Here is a 22,865-nt window from a genome sequence, read left to right on the forward strand (position 1 = left end):
CCCCTGATTCCTATTGCATATGCACCCCTAGATCGTTCCCCTCCCATTACTGTATGACCTTTGTTACGCTTTCTGAGACATAGGTCATTACCTGTAATCAGGGGGCTTGCACCTCTCCAGGTATATATAAGCCTTGGTTAGCAATAAATCTCTCTCTCTCTCCTGCCCTCTCTGCCTGCGCTGTGCATGGACCTGGCTGCTGAGATCATGGCCGTCCAGGAAGTGAGCATGCTACCATGAAATGTGTCTGACTCCTTTATTTTACCTCTGCTTCTATCTTTCTTATTCTTGATGACTTTACTATAATCTTTATATATCATAACTGTACAATTGTGCTTACTGAACCTGCAATTAGTTGTGGGGAACTGGCTCCTCCAAAATGGCGTCCATCCCTATCACTGAGGGGGTTCCTGGCTCTCACTGACCCACTGCGTGGGTATAAATCATTTTATTGGTGGCTCTTATAGTTCTTATCACAATCCATACATCAATTGTATCAAGCACATTTGGACCTATGGTACGTTGCCACCATCATTTTCAAAACATGTTCTTCCTACTTGAGCCCTTGGGCTCAGTTCCTCTTTTTTCCCTCTCCCTCCCCCAACCTTCCACCCTCAGGAACCCTTGATCAATTGTAAATTAGTATTGTTTCCATGTCTTACACCATCTGCTGTCTCCCTTCACCCACATTTCTGTTGTTCGTCCCCCGGGGTGGGGTGTGTGTGTGTGTATGTGTGTTATATGTCGGTCATTGCAATTGGTTCCCCCTTTCTCTTCTTTCTCTTCCCACCTTCCCCCTACCCTCATGGCATCGCTGCTCCCATTACTGTCCCTGAGGGGCTTATGTCCCAGTGCACATGCTCTGGTCTAGCTGGATTTGTAAGGTAGAATTGGGCTCATGATAGTGGGAGGGGTGGGGGGAGAGGAAGCATTAAAGAACTAGAGGAATGTGTATTTCCTCAGTGCTGTGCTGCAGCCTGGATGATTCATCCCTTCCTTGTGACCCTTCTGTGAGGAGATGTCCAGTTGTCTACAGATGGGCTTTGTGTCTCCACTCTGATCCCCCCTCATTCACATCAATATGATGCTTTGTTTTGGGTCTTCTGAAACCTGATCCCATTGACACCCCATGATTGCCCAGGCTGGTGTGCTCCTTCCATGTGGGCTTTGTTGCTTCCCTGCTAGATGGCCCCTTGTTTAACTTCAAGCCTTTAAGACCCCAGACACTACATCTTGGAACAGCCGGGCACCATCAGCTTTCTTCACCTCATTTGCTTGTGCACCCACTTTGTCTTCAGTGATCGTGTCACTGACTCGCTTTCAAGACTGGCCAAAGCAGGAACAAATCCAGGAAGGAGCGCAGCCAGAAGGTCCCGTAGGAGTGCAGAGACGGACACTTTGTCCTCCTGTACTCTGACAATGTTATTAGGAAAGATCAGTCCCCAAGAAAGGACATCAAACGCAGTGAAGGAGAAGGTCAGTGGAGGAGAAGAAGGCTGGACTGACACAGCGCCAACAACAACGGGCTCCAACATCCTTGCAATGATGAGGATGCACGGGAGAAGGCAGCATCTCATGAACTTGGCATAAGTCGGAGCTGGCTTTGTCAGAGATCATGCCCTTGCTAGTCACGCAGGGGCCCTGGTGGGGCAGTGGTTACACGTTGGGCTGCTAACGGCAAGCTCAGCAGTTCGAAACCAGCAGCCGCTCCTCGGGAGAAGGTTGGGGCTATCTGCTCCGGTGCAGAGTTACCGTCTTGGAAACCCACAGTTGTGGAAATCTACCCTGTCCTATAGGGTTACTATGAGCTGGCGTCGCGACTCGGTGACAGTGAGTTTGGGGGTTTTTTTAGTTTATTTTTTTCTAGTGACTGGTCTCTTCTGATGACACATCCAGAGTGATGGAATTGGAGTTTCACATCCTTGATTCTGAGAGACATTCTGGCTGTATTCCTTCCAAGGCTGACTTTGATCTTTCCTGCAGCAGTGGGCAGCAGTTATTACTTGGTGGCTAGGGGGCTAACGTAACTGAGCTGCTAATCATAAGGTCAGTGCTTGAGCTATACCTGTTCTTCAGGAGATGAGGCTGTCTGCCCCACCCCCGTCCCCGAAAGATGAAAATCTAGGAAACACACAGTGTGGTGGTGGGGGGGGGGGGGAGGGCAGTTCTACTCCGCCCTAAGGGTCACTCAGTGCCAGTGGGGTTTGCTTGTCTGTTCCGCAGACTTTGAAATACTGACTCAAAATGTGCACGGAAGAGGCCTGTCCTGGGGAGGGAGACCCCACAGAGCCGCTCCTGACCCAGGATGTGGACGGCAGGCCAGCTACAGGACAAGGGGTGGGGCAGGAGATCAGGGGTCATGGAGGTGACCAGGCACCGACAGGGGCCGGGCTCGGTCAGTGCCTTGTGGTGTCCTGAAGTAAACTTGGACTTTCTAGTTCTAAGTTACAAAAGCCACCCGGCCACGGGAGAACAAGCACACGGGGAAGTGAAATTTGGTTAAAGATCAAAAGGGGCTGACCTCTTCTCTGTGTGTCTTGAGTTATTGCCTTCTGTTTCCTTCCACAGTTGTGCAATAAATTCAGCGAGGTTCTTCTTCAGCGGGGCCCCAAGGAAGCCAAGGGCTGGGTCCATGGAGGGCAGACTGAGCGTACCCACTTGGGGAGTGGAGGTGGGGAATGGGGCACATGGAGCATACTGAGTCAGCCTGTCCTGGGAGTGGGGTGATGTCTCCCCCAGGCCAGGGGAAGAGAGACTGGGTTTGCCGCAGGCTGAAGGGGGAGACAGACTATGTCAGGTCCCTGGTTGGCAAAAACAGTTGAGTGCTTGGCTTTTCCTGGAAAGGTGGGGGGAACAAAGGACTAGCAACCTGCTTTCAAACTCTCACAGCCATGGAAAACCCTCTAGAAGTAGAAGCATTCTGATTAAAGGGAGGAGGAATGTGTGTGAATCCTGGGTGACTAGAGAAACACATTCATAGACACTCATATGTGTATAAGAAAGAGCTTTATATACAAGAGCAATTGAACACTGAGGAAACATCCCAGCCCAGTCCAGATCAAGTCCATAAGTACCAATCTACAAAGTTCTCTTCAGACTCATGAAACACATACAATGACGCTGAATGCAGGAAGATCACAGGCCAGTGGGTGGAAAGTCTTGTGGATCCAGTGGAGGTGGAAGCATCTCAGCGCCGGCAGGGGTCTCCATGTGGCTTCTCCAGCTTCAGGGCTCCAGCGTAACTCCATGTGTCTTCTCAACGGGAATGTCATGCAGGGAATGTGCGTGTCTGCTTCCAGTGAGCTATTTATCTCCAGCATGCCTCCAAATGAGGTTGTCAAGCTGACACCTGATTGACAGGCTAAACGACACTCTTTCACTCTTAAGTCTAAAACTGACGACAGATTATGTAACTACCACGGAATGTAGAAGACATGTTCAAATTCTCATGGAATCCAGACATTCTGAACTCATGGAGGCTGGATGAGTGTCTGCGTTAGTCTGGGTGGACTAGAGAAACAAATCTATAGACACTCACATGTGTATGAGAGAGAGTTTTATATCAGAGAGTAATTGAATATTGAGGAAAACATCCCAGCCCAGTCCAGATCAAGTCCATTAGTCCTATATTAGCCTATATGTCTGATACCAATCTATAAGGTCCTCTTCAGCCTCATGAAACACAGACAATGATACTGAATGCGGGAAGATCACAGATCAGTGGGTGGGCAGTCTTGTGGATCCAGTGGCATTGTAAGCATCTCAGCGCTGGCAGGGGTCTTCACGTGGCTCCTCTAGTTCTCAGGGCACGGGGTCTGTCAGGGTAGTGCCATGTGTCTTGTCAGTAGAGCATTTTTCAGGGAGTGAGCACAGAGAGAGTGCCTCCTGCCACCAAGGAGGAAAAAATTCCCAGAATCCTCAGGGGAAGGGCATGCCCACACAGAGACCTCATTCGCTACCACCTGACTGACAGGCTAGACTCCACCCCTTCACTCATAATCCTCTTAAATTGACAAACGATTATAGAGCTACCACAGCGCCTGAAAACTATTATCCTGAAATCGTCTTTAAACCTTAAATTAAAAAAAATATCCCCACACGATTGATAATGTTCTCGAGCATAAAATAACAATGATGGTTCTAAAATGAACCAAAGACATAGATACACAAATGAGTTTGCACTTAATTCCAGCCCCAATCTAAGTACAGTGAGTTCTTGTGACATGGCCCTGCTTGGTGCTGGCTCTCACGAAGAGATCTTTGAAGATCTGGGTGCTGTAGCACAGTGTGATGAAGAAACTAGATGGTGCCCGGCTATCAGAAGAAATAGCGTCTGGGGTCTTAAAGGCTTGTCTTAAAATAAGAAACCATCTAAGTGAGGGGTCAACTTCGTCCATGTGGAAGAAGCAAAGCAGTCTGTGTGATCCAAGGATTGTAAATAATAACATCCAAATTTGAAGGGTGGAGGGGGTTGGTATCTGAGTTAGTCTGGGTACTTTAGAGAAACAAATCCACAGAAACTCGTATGTATAAGACAGAGTTTTATATAAAGGTTAAATTTGCATCAAGAAAACATCCCAACCCAGTGCTGCCCAAGTCCACAAGTTCAACATTAACCTATTAACCCATATGTCCAACACCAATCCACAAAGTCCTCCTCCAACTTACAAAACAGATGCAATGATGCCAACTGTGGGAGGAAAGTGGAGTCAGTGAACATGTAAGCATCTCAGTGCTGGCGGGGGTCTCCACATGGCTGCTCCAGCACCCAGCGCTGCATCGGGGTAGGTCCATGCGGCTTCTTCTAGGGAATTTCTTGCAGGAAGTGAGCCTTGCCAGCTGAAGCAGGGAACTGGCTAAGGCAGCTGCACCCTGGTCTGACCACCAGAAAGCAAGAGAGCCGAGAACTAGAAAGGTGAGACTCACTGAGCCATGTATCCCTCCACCCTTCAATTAACTCCACTTGTGTTTCTCGACCAGGTTGGCACAGTAAACTAACAACCTCAGTAGCACAGCTTAAATTGTGAACACCTGGTTTGCAGAAGGCTGTGGGTGACAGTGGAAGCCCACAATCCATGTGCAGGGTCCCCACGTGGATTAAACGTCCGCTGAACGTCCTCTGATCACTGCTGGGGGATGTGAACGGCCCTGTTATCAGACCGAGAGCATCGTGAAGGCGTCCGTGGCAGGTGTAGTGAGGTTAAAGCGTAGCATCTTATCGTTTGATCTCCTTTTGGACCCGTTTCAAGGCGGTTTCAACTTTGAAAAATATCATGAAGGAGGAATACATGTGATTAAGGCCCTGATGAATCCCCTCCGATCACAGACTCCGGATGTGAATAGCCTGGCTAACACGCAGGATGTGTTGGAGAGCGGCTTGTTGCAGATGCAGTTAAGTTAAAACTTAGCACCCTGTCATTTGATCTTTCTTAGGAGAGATCAACTTTAACGTGGGTCTCCCATTTAAATTTTAATATTTTAAATTAAATTTCAATATTTTTATATTGAACTATTTTAAACATTAAATTATATATTTTATATTTAAATTTATTTATCTATTTTAAACATTAAATTTTATATTTTAAATATTGCGTTTCAATATTCTTCATTTTAATATTTTCTGCTTTCTTTTCGGGTGTTTTATTTGCTGTACTCTGTTATTGTTATTCATTTTTAAGCTATTTTTTCTGTATATGCAATCCTGGATAGGTAAATCTATACAGACAGCGATGGTTCCTTGGGGGCACAGCAGGGGGTCTGGGGGGAAGTGGGGGAGATAATAATGAGTGCAAGAATGAGGAAAGTATTCTAAAACTGATGGTGGTGATGATTGTACGACCTCTCGATGTGATTGAACTTTTTTTTTTTTGCATGGTTAAATTGCTTCTATTTATTACCTCTTAAAGTGATTGAACTATGGAATCGTATGCTATGTGGCTCATGTGTCAATAAAACCGTTGGGAAAAAATCCAGGCCGTTCATTGTCTTAGTCACATTTCAAATGCTCAAGACCACGTTTGGCTAATGGATATCCTATTAGACAGTGCGGAACGAAACGCTTCCATAATCAAAGGAAGTTCAGTCACACAGAGCTGGTCTCAACAATTAGTAACGAAATGGCCTGCGTAATAAGAGATGGGTTAACCAACTATAAGAGTGCTTCTGGAGCTGACTGCATCTCAGCTTGACTCTCTCTTCTCCTATTTTTATTAATCCTTTTATTAGGTGTTCATACAACTCTTATCACAATCCATCCGTCCATCCATTGTGTAAAGCACATTTGTACATTCATTGCCCTCAGCATTCTCAAAACATTTGCTCTCCACTTAAGCCCTTGGCATCAGCTCCTCATTTTTCCCCTTGTCTCCCTGCTCTCCCCTCCCTCATGAGCCCTTGACAATTTATAAATTATTATTTCGTCACATCTTGTCCTGTCTGGCATCTCCCTTCACCCACTTTTCAGTTGTCTGTCCCCCAGGGAGGAGGTCACATGTAGATCCTTGTAATCAGTTTCCCCTTTCCACCCCACCCTCCCTCCACCCTCCCAGTATCATCACTCACACCACTTGTCTTGAAGGGATCATCTGTCCTGGATTCCCTGTGTTTCCATTTCCTATCTGTACCAGTGTACATCCTCTGGTCTAGCCAGATTTGTAAGGTAGAATTGGGATCATGATGGGGGGGCAGGGGGAAGCATTTAGGAACTAGAGGAAAGTTGTTTGTTTCATCATTGCTACACTGCACCCTGACTGGCTTACCTCCTCCCTGAGACCTTTCTGTAAGGGGATAACCAGTGACCTACAAATGGGCTTTGGGTCTCCACTCTGCACTCCCCCCCCTCATTCACTATGATACGATTTTTTTGTTCTTTGGTGCCTGATACCTGATCCTATCCACACCTCATGATCACACAGGCTGGTGTGCTTCTTCCATGTGGGCTTTGTTGCTTCTGAGCTAGATGGCTGCTTGTTTACCTTCAAGCCTTTAGGACCCCAGACTATATCTTTTGATAGCTAGGCACCATCAGCTTTCTTGGCCACATTTGCTTATGCACCCGCTTTGTCTTCAGCGATCATATCTGGGAGGTGAGCACACAATGATTTGATTTTTTGTTCTGATGATGCCTGATACCTGATCCCTTCGGCACCTCATGATCACACAGGCTGGTGTGCTTCTCCCATGTGAGCTTTTTTGCTTCTGAGCTCGACGGCTGCTTGTTTACCTTTCTCCTTCGAGTATACCAGTGTCCAGAGCGCTCATAGCTGCTCCCACTAAGAACAGTGAGGTTTTCTGCTCCTGTAAAGATTTACAGACTCAAAGGCAGCGGGTGTGACTGGCTTTGTTTATCCCTGTGGATAAGGAGCCAGTGTGTGCACAGCGGTGAAACGTACCGCTGCCAGCAGGTTGGTGGGTCAAACCCAAGCCCACCAGCTCCTCTGAGGGAGAGAGATGCTGGTGGTCCACGTCCGTGGAGATGGACGGCCTTAGCACATAGAGTTCGAAGAAACGGAAACGGAATTATCTTCTCAGCTGATGGCCCTTTTGACCCATTTTAAAGTGGTTTCAGGTTTTTAAAAACGAAAACGTGAAGGGGAAGTACACGTGGATGAAGCCCCAGGTGAATCCCCTCTGACCACCGACCAGGGATGTGAATGGCCTTACGTCCACGATGACCCACGGAGGGCTCAGTTGAAATCTGTTCTAGTTTCTAATGTTTTCTGCTTTCTTTTTTGATGGAAGCTTTTATTTTTATTATCTTTTGAGGTTTTTTTAAAAAAAGAAAATCTGTTTTACTTTGCTATTTTTGGGGGGTGTGGTGGTGTATGTTTTTCTGTATATGAAATCCAGGCTAGGTAAATCTAAAGAGACAATGACTGCATGCATGGTTTCTTGGGAGGATGGTGTGGGAAATTGTGGGGAAATGGGGAGCTAATACTAATGAGCACAAGGAAGGAGAAACTGATCTAAAAATGGGTTGTGGTGATGATTGTACAACCATTTTTTAAAAAAATTAAAAGATCATTGTTAAAAAAAGATCATTCTATTGGGGGCTCATATAACTCTTATCTCAATCCATCCATCCATCCATCCATCCATCCATCCATCCATCCATCCATCCATCCATCCATCCATCGTGTCAAGCACATTGGTACATTTGTTGCCATCATCATTCTCAAAACATTTGCTTTCTGCTTGAGCCCTTGGGATCAGCTCCTCATTTTCCCCCTCCTTCCCCACTTCCCCCTCCCTCATGGACCCTTGATAATTTATAAATTATTATTATTTTGTCATATCTTTAAAATTATATAGCAATCAGCCAAGTGCTTGTTAGGGGTAACTTTAAGAAAGCACTGTGAGGGGCGGCTATAGTGGGGAACAATATCAATGATGAGAATGTGATTGGGACTCACCTCCAACTCACAAGGGTGAAGGCTTCCCTCCACCCCAGAAATCCAGCCTGCCAGGCTCCTTAATAAATGAGCATCAAGGATTCACTCGTATATACGCTCTCTTCCCGTTCTCTGCTTCCCACGCGTTGCTTCCAGGAGCACTGATTGGGGATCCAATTAGAATGAAATCAATGACCATTTCACTCTTTTCTCCATTTTTCACGATGCTGCTTGTTGGTCCAGCTGTTTTCTTGACGGTGAAGAAGGGCTGTAGTCCTTGGTCTCCCTCAGCCAGCGCGTCCAGTCCTCTTGGCTTTCAGCAAGCAGGGCGGCGTCCTCAGCATCTCACAGGTTGTCCGCGAGCCTTCCACCTCTCAGGGTGCTGTGCTCTTCTCCAGAGCAGCCGGCGTCTCGGGCCATTTTCTCAGCATGTGGCGACTGGAGTGACTCGCCTTATGTGGGTGAGTAAAAAGGCATTGCTAGGAAATCATAGGCACCTTTATTAGACAAAAACATGTAAAGGTGAAACGATGGTTTCTCAACCCATCCCCGATCTGGGTCTAAAACATATCTGATGTCAGGGTTTCCATCCCTCTAGCCCTTTCCTGAAAAATTGTGTGTGCTTCAATTTGTACCACATCCACGGGCTGCTTTGCCATCCTCGGGAGCATCTCATTTCATGTTCCTCTGGAACGTTCTCGGAATTTGGGAACAAAAAAGTCTATTAGGTACCAATCACCGCAAGCTGGAGACAGCCGACAAAGACAATAGAAAGGACCACTAGCTGCTAAAAGGACAGGCTGATCTGTCTCGGAAGAAGCATGGTTGGCAGTGACAGCATCTCCTGTCAACTTGAGTGCAGGGGTGGAGTCTAGCCGGTCAATCAGGTGGCAGCTCGATGACCTCTTTTGGAGGCACGAAGGAGATAAATAGCTCACTGGAGGCCATTCTCTCTCCCTGCAAGACATTCCAGTTGACAAGCCACATGGAGACAGGCTGATGGCAGCCAGAGCCCTGGAGCTCAAGGGGTCACGTGGAGACCCACACCAGTGCTGAGATGCTTCCACCACCACTGGATCCACAAGACTTTCCACCCACTGCCCTGTGATCTTCCTGCACTCGGAATTATTGCAGGGCTGGGTGAGTCTTAAGAGGAATTTATAGACTCGGATTGGACATACGGGCTAATATTGGACTTGTGGACTTGATCTGGACTGGGCTGCGATGTTTCTCAGTAGACAATTGTTCTTGGATATAAAGCTCTTTCTTGGACATAGATGAGTGTCTATGAATTTGTTTCTCTAGTCCACCCGGACTGACACACAATGGCCAGACTTCTCCTTGGAGGCAAGGATGGCCAAACTCTGTCTTACCTGCTTTGGACATATAGTTAGGAGAGCCAGGGAGTCCTTGGAGAAGGACATCGTGCTTGGTAAAGTGGAGGGGCAGCGGACAAGAGGAAGGCCCTGGGGGAGATGTCTGATACCGAGGCCGTGACAAGGCTCCGGTATGGGGACAATTGTGAGGATGGTGTTCTGTTCTGCTGTGCACAGGGTCGCTGTGGGTTGGAGCTGACTGATGGCATGTAACAACCACCATCACATAGGGATGCGGTGGAGGACTATAGGGCGGGGCAAATAAAGCGTCTCAGTGACATTCTGGTTGGACATCTTTGCTGACCTTGAAGAAGGAGCAGGTGGATCGTCATGATGGGGAGAAAAAGCCAAAACCCAAGCGGCTCCTTTTTCCTGGTTAGATTTTCTTTGTCCTCATGGGTCCCTGTGATTGTGCTGTTGTGTTAGGCCAGATTGACTAGAGAAACACACCCCACAGTGCTCATCTGTCTGTAAGAAGGAGCTTTATATCGAAGAGGAACTGCATATTTAGAAAACATCCCAGCCCAGTCCAGAGCAAGTGCATAAGTCCAATCTCAGCCCATAAATTCAATACGAGTCCACAACTCCCTCTCCAGACTCACGCAGCCGCATGCAATGATGCTGTGCCCCTTCCCCTCTCACACACCAATCGTCTCCAGCTCATTTGTACACAGTCTTTTCTAGACATTGACTTTTTATTGATCCCTTGATATCAGCTCCTCTTTTATTGCCCCCAAGACCCCTCGCTAAATGATAAATTGTTATTTTCCTATCTCACGCCGACCGCTGTCTCCTTCCCCCCCGCGGTTTCTGTTGTTCATTCCCCTGGAGGAGTGTGTGGTTATGTGTCGATCGTTGCGATCCGTTTCCCCTTGCTCCCCCCCTCTCCCCACCCTTCTCTCTCTCTGTTTAAGGCAGCCAAACGAGACTACATGGAGCCCCTCTGGTGGTAGAGTGGTTCCGCGTTGGGCTGCGATCCTCATGGTCAGCAGTTCAAAACCACCAGTCGCTCCGTGGAAGAAACAGTGGGCTTTCTACTCCCGTCAACGGACAGTCTCAGAAATCCACCGGGGGGTGGGGTGGGGTGTCATGCTGAGTCAGCAGGGACTCAACGGCACTGAGTGAAGTAAGACAAAGCCACGGTAATAGTAAGAGGATTAGTCTGCAGTCACTCCCTGATGTCAGAGACGCGCTTATGCACAATTTTGTTTCGTATAAAGCTGGGCAGGTTTGAGCCAGAACGCAGGTAGTCAGATATATGTTTTTTAACAGTTTTGTTGGCATATCATTCAAGAGTTCAGTCCTATCAGGAAGCGTTGTACGATCGTCACCACAATTGGTTTTAGAACTGATTTCTTCCACCTCATGCTCGTCCTTATCATGAACCCAGCTCCCCTGCCAGACCCCCAAGGAACCATTAAACCAGTTACCGCCTCTGTTAGAGCTAACCAGCAATACGTTTTCTATTTAAACTTTTTCTTGTGGACTCTCAAAGCCCAAACCACTGCCATTGAGTCGATCCTGACTTCTCATCCCGATAGGACAGACGAGAACCGCTCCTGCGGGTTTCTGAGGCTGTCAGTCTTTACAGGAGCAGACAGCCTCCTCTTTCACCCAAGGACAGACAGACATGCATGTCCCTATGTCTGTCTTGCTGGTCTGGGGCGGGCTGGACCTCTCTGCCCTCTTGCCGCCAAAGTCCAAAAGCAAACTCACAGCTGTTTGAGTAGATTCAGACACGCAGGGGCCAAAAAAGAAGAACTGTCCCCCAAACCCCCACCCGTGGGTTTCCAAGGCTGGGTTCGTCATTCTTTACAGGGAGTCCAGATTCTCTTTGGAAGGAGAAGTAGAGAGAAGCAGGAACCCTGGGCTGACCAACTTCCTCTTCCGCGGACAATCCCTCTCCCTCCACTTCTCCGGGGGGAGGGGGGCTTCCTGTTGGAGCTTCCTTCCCAGACAGACAGACGACCCAGAATCAGCAGGTGCCACGTCCACTTCTTCCAACTGCAGGGATGTTGCTGCTGCTGCTGCTGCCCCTGCTGCAGGGGGCTGAGTGTGTTGGGGGCCCGGGGGTCCAGGCTGGGGCAGGGTCGTCCCAAAGGCCCCAGGCTCCGGATGAGGAATTCAGGCTGCAGGTGCAGCGGTCAGTGACGGTGCACGAGGGCCTGTGCGTCTTCATACCCTGCAACTTCTCTTACTCCCGGAGCGGCTGGCAGGACACCGACCCAGCTTATGGCTACTGGTACCACAAACAGGTCAGAGTCACCCATCACCAACAGGATGTTCTGGTGGCCACCAACGACCCAGCACATAAAGTTCCTGGGGCAACCGAAGGCCGTTTTCAGTTGCTCGGGGACCCGGGGGCCAAGACTTGCTCCCTGGGCATCACAGATGCCCGGAAGGAAGATGGTGGTAAATATTTCTTCCGGCTGGAGAGAGGAAAGACGCTGAAGTACAGTTATAAAATGAAACTCACGGTGAATGTGGCAGGTAGGCATTGGTGACAAGGGATGGGGGAACCCTTTGCTCCCCATCTCTGTAGGGATGGTGAAGTAGGGCTGGCTCAGGAGTGGGTAGAAAGCTCTCCTGGCGTCTTAAACTGGGGTCCTGTCTCGGTGGCAGCGGTTTTTGTGAATCAGGTGAAGGTGTCCCGAGCAGATCAGTGTCCCTTTCAACAGCGCCATCCACATCTTGTTTGATGTCATTCACTGCAATCTCCACTGTGGAATATCCACTTCCTCTCTGGTGTTACCTGTTTCCATTCCTCCTGCGTTCGCTAACCTTTCTGCACCGTGTCCTTGGGTAACTGTGCTCTGTTGATTGCCCTTGGTGGATGATTCTGGGATGCGTCCCTCTCCCTCCCTGTGTCCTTGATAACCCTCCTAGACCTGTTGCTTGGCAGAAAATTGAACCGTGGGGGTGAGTGCAGTCCCAGGCCTAAGGAGAGCGAGTAGAGGAGATGAGCCAGTCAGGGTGCAGCGTAGCAACGACGAAACATACAACTTTCCTCTAGTTCTTAAATATTCCCCCCCCCCCCACTGTTATGGTCCCAATTCTACCTTACGAATCTGGCTAGACCAGAGGATGTACACTGGTACAGATAGGAACTGGAAACACAGGGAATCCAGGCCAGATTGACTCATCCAGGACCAGTGGTGAGAGTGGTGATGCCTGGAGGGTGGAGGGAACGTGGGGTGGAAAGGGAGAACTGATTACAAGAATCTACCTATAGCCTCCTCCCTGGGGGAGGGACAACAGAGAAGGCGGGGGGGAGATGTGGACAGTGTAACATATGACAAAATAATAATAATTTATGAATGATAAAGGGTTCATGAGGTGGGGGGAGTGGGGAGGGAGGAGGAAAGTGAGCAGCCAATATTAAGGGCTCAAGGAGAAGGCAAATGTTTTGAGAAGGATGATGGCAACAAATGTACACATGTGCTTGACACAATGGATGGATGGATGGATTGTGATAAGAATTGTAGGAGCCCCTAATAAAATGATTTAAAAAAAAGAGATCAAATTCAAAAATAGTGTTACACGAGGTAGATATAACATTAAAGATAAAAGGGCATAATTTTGCGGGCTTCCTCAGTTTCTATCTGACCCCCATAAGCCTGTTTTTTTTTAACTGACCTTTGAGTTTTGTTCCACCTTGTCCTCCCACGCTTATCCGGGGGGCCTGGAATGTGACCCCTTTCTGAGCTGGTGGTAGTGATAGCCGGGCACCAGCTACTGCTTCTGTTCTCAGAAACAGGGTCATAATATTGTTGGGTGTTTTTTTTTGGGGGGGGGAGCCTTAACACGGCCACATCAGCTTCAACATCTCCACACGTCCCATTCAGTGAGGATGCTGACACCCCTTCGAGTTAGGCAAACATTCTCACCTTCCGGTTCCGAGTGGTTTAAGTATTATTATTAAATAATTGGCGTGGGGTAGGGGAGGATACCAAAACACTTATCCATAAAATGGGCCACGTTGCTTGGCTTAAAGGGCACATACCGTTCATTGGCATGGAGGCTGTGGGTGGCACAAACAGTTAAGTGCTGGGCTGCTGGCTAAAAGGTTGGTGGTTCAATCCTACCCAGAGGAGCCTCCAAAGAAAGGCCTGGCGATCCCCTTCTGAAAGGTCACCACTTTGCACACCCTGTGGCGCCTGGTTCTCCTCTGCACCCAGGAGTTGGGACTGACTCAACAAATAATATCAAGTCTCTTCCAAGTGCACAGTGCGGGCTCAGTGGTAGAATTTCCCCCTCCCACAGGGGAGACCCAGGGTTCAAGCCCCTGCCGATGCCCCTCGGGCTGTCTGTCTGTCAGTGGAGGCCTGGGTCTAGCGACGATGCCCAAGCACGGGTTTCAAAGGCGTTTCTGGATTCAGATAGACTAGGAAGAAAGGTCTGGCGATCCACAAAAGCAGTCCATGAAAAACCCCTGTGGATCACAAAGGTCGGATCCCATGGTTCGAGGGGGTCCCCTCATGGCAGCAAATCACAGCCACCGGCCACCTCAGCATAAGTATGGTCCTAATGCTGCCCAGCCCTGCCCACTCTCCAACTTTCTCCCCTGTCTCCTCCCAGCGGCGAGACTGGTCCCCATCTCCATCACGGGCTCCCTGGATTCTGGCCACCGAAGCAACGTGACCTGCTCTGTGCCCTCGGCCTGCGACAGGGGGACCCCACTCGCCTTCTCCTGGGCAGGCCCTGCCCTCAGGTCCCAGGAACCCCACCAGGGGGCCTCTAACTTTTCGGTGGTCACGCTGACCCCAGGCCCACAGGACCACGGCACCAACCTCACCTGCCGTGTGACCTTCCCCCGACTCAGGGTGACCGCAGAGAGGACCATCACGCTTAACGTTTCCTGTGAGTGGGTTTGGGGGCAGGGAGAGGGGGCCTGCCTAGGGCGCCTTGGCTGTCTTTTGTGGGTAGAGTGGAGAAAAGACACAGGCCTCCTTCCACTTTCTGTTTCTGTCTGCGCCCCCCCACAACTCCACCCTCCAAGACCCCTCTAACTCTATCCTCACCCCGTTTCCTCTGGCAGATGCACCCCAGAACCTGACTATTGGCTTGCTCCGAGGAGAATGCACCGGTAGGACGGGAGCCCCCCTCCCTGTGGCTGTGAACCCAAGGAGATGGGGGGCGGGGAACCCAGAAAGCTGTCAGACCACCTGCAGATCCAAGAGGGGCCCGGCGACCGTGGGTGGGTGGGTGGTAACAACCACGGTGAAGGTTTCTCTACCAGAGGGAAGGTTGGTGGTTTGAGCTCACACGGAGGCGATTCAGAAGCCTGGTGGCGGCGGCAGCGTGGTGACGTGTTGGGCCACTAATCTCAAGGTCTGCAGTTCTAAGCCACCCACCAGCCGCTCTGCGGGAGAGCGCTGGGTCTTTTCTAATCCCCGAAAGAGGGACAGCCTCGGGCTGCCCACAGGGGCAGGTCTGTCTGCAAGGTGGCGACACGTGTCCACTGCAATGAAACAATGCAGACTCGGGAGGGAGAAGGAACTATTGTCATTGGGAGAGTGGGCAGGTATCCTCCCACACAGAAAGCATTCAAAGCCAAACAAAGCAGCACAGACAGAAGACGAGGGTAGAGAGCCTGGCACCTTTCTAAAGAGCGCTGAGATTGAAAAGGAGATCAGACTTCTGCGGGACAGGTTTCTGGGTCGGGGATGGAAGGGGAGGGCCTACCTGGCGCAAAGGGGTTAAGGCGCTCCGCTCGCTCCATTGCGCACTGGAAGGTTAGGGATTCCAGCCCCACCAGAGGTGCCTTGGAAGAAAGGCCTGCCAAGTCAGGCAGTGAAGCTCTGTGGTGTGGCCAGGCCTCGAGGGTTGGCTGGAGGGCAGCTGCCGCCATTGGGGTGGAAGTAGGCAGGGGCTGCTTAGTGGGTCCGGAAACTATTTTCTTGGGGTGCAGCCAACAGGCTGAAGCTGACTCTGGGGGTTGGTGTTCAAGTCGGATGCTTTCGGTGCTTGGAAAGTCTTGGGTGTCCCCACTGGATGTGCACTTGACGGATTCCCCCACCACCCAAGCAGTGCGTTGGAAGCAAGGCCTGGTTATCCCTTTTACCAAGAAAACCCCATGGAGCCCCGTTCTGTTCTGTGACACATCAGAGTCGCCATCGTCCGAAACGCCACAACAATGCGTCATTGCATGTCAGAGGACATCAACAAATATTCCCCCCCCTCCGCCCCCACCAAAAACCCCCATAAAATCTAGGCCCAAATGGCATGGTATGTGAATTAATCTTTATAAACCTACTTACAAAATTGCCGCCACCCTACGACAACAAAAAAAACCCCAAATAACTAGAGGGGAGACAGGTCATCTCTCTCTCTGCCCCCACCCACCCCATTTTTATTTCTCTCAGATCTCCCCTCCGTCTCTTACTATCCCGACTCCCCGTCCCCATGTCTCTGTCTCTATGTCTCTCTCTGTTTCTGTCTCCCCACACATGGAAATATCTAGATTATCTGGGAGACAACAGATCTCTTGGAGTGCTGGAAGGGGACTCCCTGCGCCTCGTCTGTGTGGCCGACAGCAACCCCCCCGCCTCGCTGAGCTGGGTCCCGGGGCGCCGCGCCCTGAGCCCCTCGGCAGCCTCGGGCCCCGGGCTCCTGGAGCTGTCCCGGGTGCGGGAGGAGGACGAAGGGGAGGTCACTTGTCGAGCTGAGAACCCGCTGGGCGTCCAGCAGGTCTCGCTGCACCTCTCTGTGCTGTGTGAGTACATGGTGGGGGGAAGAGCGGGGCGGGGCTGGGGGCGGGACCTTGGGGCCTTGGTGGGAGGGGCTGCTGCTGAGCCCTTCCCTTACCCTCAGACCCCCCTCGGCTGCTTGGTCCCTTCTGCTCCTGGGAGCCTGAGGGTCTGCGCTGCAGCTGCTCTGTGCGCGCCCGACCCGCCGCTACCCTGCGATGGTGGCTTGGGACCCAGCTGGTGGAGGCTACTGGCCCCAACGCCTCGGTCACGGTCACCTCCAGCTCCGACAGGACCTGGGCCAACAGCTCCCTGAGCGTGCGTGCGGGGTTCAGTCCAGACCTGGCACTCCACTGCGAGGCCCGGAATGCCCACGGGACGCACAGCCTCACCATCCTGCCGCTGCCAGGTGGGCGTCTTGGGGGGCGGTGGTGGGGACACAACTGAGGCCTGGGGAGAGGGGTGTGTCCAGGTGGGTGGCTGCGGGGTGACCAGCAGGAGAACTCCTGGTGGTGAAGTGGGTTACGCATTGGGCGTTAACCTCACGGTCAGCAGTTCAAAACCACCAGCCGCTCCATGGGGAGTCCGACTGCAGTAAAGAGTTACCAGGTTGGGCATCCCACGGGGGGGGGGGGGGGGGCGGTTGTACCCTACCCGAGAGTCTCACTAATGGTAGTTCTGTTTGTTGGTATGTTTTTAAGTAGAGGGAGGGGCTCGAGGGTCCTGGGTCTCAAAAGATGCCCTGTAAACCCCGCTTATTATCCGCAGGGGAGCCCGAGTGTGCGGGCTTTGTTCAGGCAGCCACCCTGGGAGCTGGTCTGGCCGCTGCCCTCTTTCTCTGTGCCTGCCTCATCTTCCTCGGGTGAGTGCTCTCCCTCGGGGTGGGAAGGGGTGCGACCCTGGAGTCCTTGCCAGTCTCAGGGGGAGGTCCCTTGGCCGCTAAGCGGTTGCTGGGAGAATGGACTCTTCGGTTGGAGATTCAGGCCGGGGCTTTGCAAGTGATGGTTGGGAGGCAGATGGTCAGGCCTCCTCTGCCCCGCCCCCCCCATGCTTTTGGGTGAGTTTAAACCTGCAGCTTGGGGTTCTCAGGGGAGCGCTTAACTGTCTGCGCCACCCAACCCAAGCCCAACGCACTGTCATGGAGGTAGTTACAAGTCACAGGGGCTTCTGAGGCTGTCGATCTTGTTGCTTTTGTTTTTGACAGTTTGATTGGCGTATCATTAACATGCCAGGCAATTCTTGTAGCTCAATCCCATCCAGGAGCATGGTGTAACCGCCACCATCAATTTTAGTACATTTTTTCCCTTATTGTGCTCACCATTACTAGCTCCCTGGGTCCTTCCAACCCCCACTGTCATACCCCCCAGGACCCCTCCATCTGGTTACTGTCTCTATGGAGTTACCTATTTGAGATTTCAAGTACTGTGTGTGAGTCTGGGTTGACTAGAGAAACAAATTCATAGACACATGTGCATAACAAAGAGCTTTATATACAAGAGCAATTGTATGTTAAGAAAACATCCCAGCCCACTCCATAAGTCCTATATTAGCTCATAGGTCTGATACGGATCTATAAAGTCCTCTTCAGACTCACAAAACACACGGAATAACGCCCAGTGCAGGATGATCACAGGCCGGTGGGTGGGGGAAGTCTTGTGGATCCAGTGGCGGTAGAGGCATCTCAGCTGGCAGGGGTCTCCATGTGGCTCCTTCAGTCCAGGGCACTAGCGTAGTTTCATGTATCTTGTCAGCCGCAATGTCTCCCAGGGAGTGAGCTGAGAGAGAGTGTCTCTGGCCTCCAAGGAGGAAGACAAGAATTCCCAGAATCCTAGGGAGAAGGCCACGCCCACACAGAGACCTCATTGGCTATGACCTGATTGACAGGCTAGACTCCACCCCTTCACTCTTAATCCTCTCAGATTGACAAATGATTATATAACTATCACATACTCTACATAATTTCCCTCATACTGTACAATTTTACTGGACAGACCCCTTCATCTTTTGTCACGGGGTGGCTGAGGGCTTTGAACTGCCGGCCTTGTGGTTAAGCCAATGATTTCTCGACAGTGCCGGCAGGAACTCCTGAAAAATGAAGCCCCTGGTAGAGATTCTAAGAGTCCCTGGGTGCTGCAAACGGGGAAGTGGTTAGTGGTTCTAATCCACACAGAGGTGCCTCGGAAGAAAGGCCAGGCGACCTGCTACCGTAAGGGCACAGAGCCTGGACACCCCGCCGGGCTGAGCTCTGCTCTGCACACACTGGGCTGCTGGGAGCTGCAATGGACTCTTTGCAACCCGGAAGTGATTCAGAGCAGGGACAATTCCCACCCTGAGGCCAGCCGACCCGGAAGGGCTCCAGTTCTCCTAACACAGGTCATCAGGGGCCAGGCCTGCAGGCCATCCTCATCCCAGGCCCAGCCCCAGCCCCAGCCGTCACCTGAAGGTCCTGGGCTCCTCCCTCAGGGTGAAGACATGCAGGAAGAAGACAACCAAGATGGCAGGACCCGATGTCCGCTCCGTCATGGGCACCGTCACACAGGTGAGTGACAGCCATCTGTCCATCGAGGTCCCATCCGGGTTACCTCCTGAGATGGCCATCGCCAGCACCTCTGCCCTCTCGTCCCAGTAAGCGTTTTCTCTTGGGTCCCCAGCAACTCAGCCGCCCAGTCCGGTGGCCCAGGAGCCACCCTCCCCCTGCCTCCTGTCTTGTCTCCCAGAGCTCGCGGGTCACCACAGCCTGTTCAGCTAACCGGCCTTCCTGTCTCAGCTCCTCGTCTCTGGCTGGACCCCTGACCCACCCCCTCCTGCTGTCCCAAGACGAAATTGCAGAAGGTTCAACCCCCAAATAGCTCCTGCCAATCCCAGAGTTCCAGAGAGTCCCCAGACCTCCCGCACATTGGATAGGAACTGCAAATATGGGGGTCACCTCAAGACCACCTCCATTCTGAAATCGTTTCCTTAACCTGCACCCGCTGGCCCAGCCAACACCTTCAGGGTGGCGTAGAGAATCCAGTCCAAGCTCTCTCATTCCCCTGAGGCCTCACAAGGTCTGACTTAGTGATGTGTCACCTCCCACCCCACTGCCCGGCACTCACCATGGCCCCCACGCTGGGCCCCAGCCACAGACACACCTCTCTGCTCCCAGCCGGCCGGTCACTTTTGGTGACGTTGCATGAGCTGAGAGCCCTGGTGGTCCAGTGGTTAAGTGCTTGGTTATGAACTCAAAGGTGGGCAGTTTGAGCCCAGCCAGTGCCTACAGGAGACTGAACCTAGTGACCAGCCCCACCCAGGCTGCAGCCTGGGGAACTCTTGGGTTGGCTGTGAGTGAGATTTCTATTAATGGCAATGGGCTGCGGATTTTCGATACCACGGTTTCACCACTGCATCCAGATGCCCGAATCTGCGGAATCTGCGACATAATGAAAAGTCCCCAAAGACAGTTTTAAAAAAAACACCCCAAAAAACAAAAACCCCCAAAACTCCTTGCTGTCCATCCTGTTGCTTCTGACTCGTAGCCACCCTATAGATGAGAACAGGTGGTCTCAGTGGGTGCTGTCTTTCTCCCCCCGAAGCAGCTGGTCTTGTGAATTAGCACTGAGGGCTTGCTTAACTGCGGTGCCACTGGCCCAGATCACTCACTGCATTTGTGTTGGTTCTGACCCATAGCGACCTCAGGGCAGTGTCCAAACAAGCAAACACAAACCACTGCCATTGAGCTAATTCCGTCTCATCTCCACCTTATATAGGGGTCCTGAAGCTGTAAATCTCTGATAGATCAGAAGGCCTCATCTTTTTCCTGCAGTGCAGTTGGGGAGGGGGGCGGGATGGGGTTTGAACTATGGACCTGGAGGTTAGCAGTCCAATGCCTAGCCCACAGCGCCACTCCCTCCCTCCCTCAGCCATTGAGTGACTCCTAGCGACCCTGTAGGACAGAGTAGACCTGCCCCTCTAGGTCTCTGAGACTGTTACTCTTCACTGGACCACACAGCCTCATCGTTCTCTCCAGGAGCTGCTGGCGGCTGCAAACTGTCGCCCTTGTGGTTAGCAGTCCACCGGCGGCCAGGCTTCCTGAGCCAGGCCTGCTCACTCTCCCTTATCTGTTGCATGGAGCCCTGGTGGCGTCGCGGGTTCAGGAGCTGGCTAACCTCAAGGCCCTCAGTTCAAAACCACCAGCGGCTGCGCCTGAGAAAGACGAGGTTTTGCTATTCTTGTGAAAAAACAGTTCAAGGTCTGGAAACCGGCAGGGGCACTTCTACCCTGCACCATTGGCTCGCTCCCTTATCGATACTCGACAGCAGTGAGTTGGGTTTGTTTTAATCTGTTGAAAGCACGACGATGCAAAAGTCCCCTCCAGCCGCCCCCCACCCCCCACCCCGCAACCTACTTAGAGACCCTTCTCCCCCTTGTCCTCAGCGTGACCCGCGGAAGGCTCCGCCCCGAGGGCCCGCCCCGGCCACGTCCATCTCAGGAGAGGTCCAGATGCCCGGCCCGGAGGGCACCGGCAGCCCCGCGGTCCCGGGGATGGAGGCCCAGGACTCCGAGTTGCTGTACTCCTCGCTCGCGGAGACGGAGGCCATGGAGGTGCAGGGCTCCGGGATGCAATGCCCCTCGCTCCCGGAGGCCCAGGACCCGGAGCCCGAGGACCCGGAGCCCGAGGACCCGGAGCTGCACTACGCCGCCCTCGTCTTCCCGCGCCAGGGGCCCCGGGGGCCGCAGTGCCAGGAGGAGGCCAGCTGCACCGAGTACGCGGAGATCGCGATCCGCAAGTGAGCGCCCTGCAGAGCCCCGGTCTGGCTGCGGGGGCCCAGGGCTTCCCCAGGAAGGGACACTGGATGGGGGCTTCAGCGTCCTCAGCCCTCAGGGTGGCTGCCAACTGGAAGGCCGCCGTTTGCTCCGCGGGGGCTGGGGGGGGGGGGGCACCGACGAAACCTTAAACCCCAAACTCACCGCCATCCTAGTCGCTGCCCACTCCTAGCCGCCCTCCAGGCCAGAGCAGAACTGTCCCTGTGGGAAGACAGCTGGGCCTTTCTTGCCCGAGAGGCCCACTTGGTTGGAGCGCCAAGGCATAATAACCAGGACACCACCGGGGCTCCATCCTGCCCACATGATCACACAAGAAATACAGAGACAAAGAAACATTGCTGACCACAGGAGACAGCCAGCCTGAGAGCTGTGTTTCTCAAAGCAGGCGAGAGCTCCCCTGCAGCGCCTGAAAGGATGCACACTGAAACCCAACTCATCGGAGCAAATCTTTGAGTAGAAAACCTCGTATTTCTCCCATGGAGTGGCTGGTGGTTTCGAACTGCTGACCTTGCTGTTACAGCCACTCCTATAACCCACTACCCCAAGTGGACGCCTTTGGAAATGCCCCAAGGGGGTGCTGCAGAAGCAGATCCTACTTACACTTGATCCTGGATTCGGGGCTGTAGTACAAACGTTTTTCATTGCCAAGGGGATGCTGGGTGAATTTTTCGTTGTTGAAAAGGGGGCGGTTGGTCAAATCTGTTTGATAGCCTATGCGGAGTTTACAAGGTGGTACATCTTTCTGGAAGCTGACTGCCTCAACTTTCTCTCGTGGAAGGGCTGGTGGGTTGGAAACGTGGACCTTTGGGTCAGCAGCCAGGGCTTTACCTAATGTGCCCAGGGCTTCCCTGTAAACCCGATGGCTTTGGCATCTCCATCCCACTGCCACCAAGTTGATTCCGATTCATAGTAACCTGTCGGACACGGTGTAACTGCCCCTGTGGGTTTCTGAGGCTGTAACACTTTACTTGAGTAGAGAGCCTCGTCTTTCTCCTGAGAAGCAGCTGGTGGTTTTGAACCGCTGACCCTGTGGTTAGCAGCCCAACTTGAAACCACTAAGCCACCAGGTCTCTCTGCAGGATGGTTCTGTTCTGTCACACGGGGTGGCTGTGAGTTGGAATCGAATTGTTGACACCTAACAGTTCACAGTGGAGCCAGTGTGTGTGTGTGTGTGTGTGTGTGTGTGTGTGTGTGTGTGTTACTGCCTTAGATCTGGGCTCGGCAGGAGTTTGAACAATTGGTCTCATTGCTTCCCTCCCTCCTCTGTGAGAAGGCTGGGCTGTGGGGGAAAACCCAAGGATCATAATGCATCTGTTTTGGGTTAAATATATGTTCCTCCCCCAGAACATATTCTAGAGCAGTGGTTCTCAACCTCCCTTATTCCGCGACCCTTTCAGACAATTCCTCATGTGGTGGTGACCCCCCAACCATAAAACTATTTCCGTGGCTACTTCATCACTGTCATTTTGCTACTGTGATGAATCGTCATGTCTATATCTGGTAGGCATGATGTAGTTTCATTGTTACAAATTGAGCATCATGAAAGCAGAGTGATTCATCACAAAAACAATGTCATTCTATAGTGTAAAATATTTATTTTTAAGGAC

At 51.8% G+C, this 22,865-nt stretch overlaps 1 protein-coding gene across 1 annotated transcript; it reads left to right on the plus strand.

The window, feature by feature from the left end:
- The first annotated feature begins 11,778 nt into the window (after positions 1–11,778).
- Positions 11,779–21,225, plus strand: LOC142432692 (sialic acid-binding Ig-like lectin 5). The gene is made up of 8 exons (XM_075537914.1): positions 11,779–12,256; positions 14,345–14,626; positions 14,805–14,850; positions 16,213–16,481; positions 16,580–16,864; positions 17,224–17,317; positions 18,919–18,994; positions 20,869–21,225. The coding sequence occupies exons 1-8, from the start codon at positions 11,779–11,781 to the stop codon at positions 21,223–21,225; spliced, it is 1,887 nt and encodes a 628-aa protein (XP_075394029.1).
- The last annotated feature ends 1,640 nt before the right edge of the window (positions 21,226–22,865 follow it).

The sequence above is a fragment of the Tenrec ecaudatus genome, chromosome 18, assembly GCF_050624435.1.
Source record: "Tenrec ecaudatus isolate mTenEca1 chromosome 18, mTenEca1.hap1, whole genome shotgun sequence".
NCBI classification, from domain to species: Eukaryota; Metazoa; Chordata; class Mammalia; order Afrosoricida; family Tenrecidae; genus Tenrec; species Tenrec ecaudatus.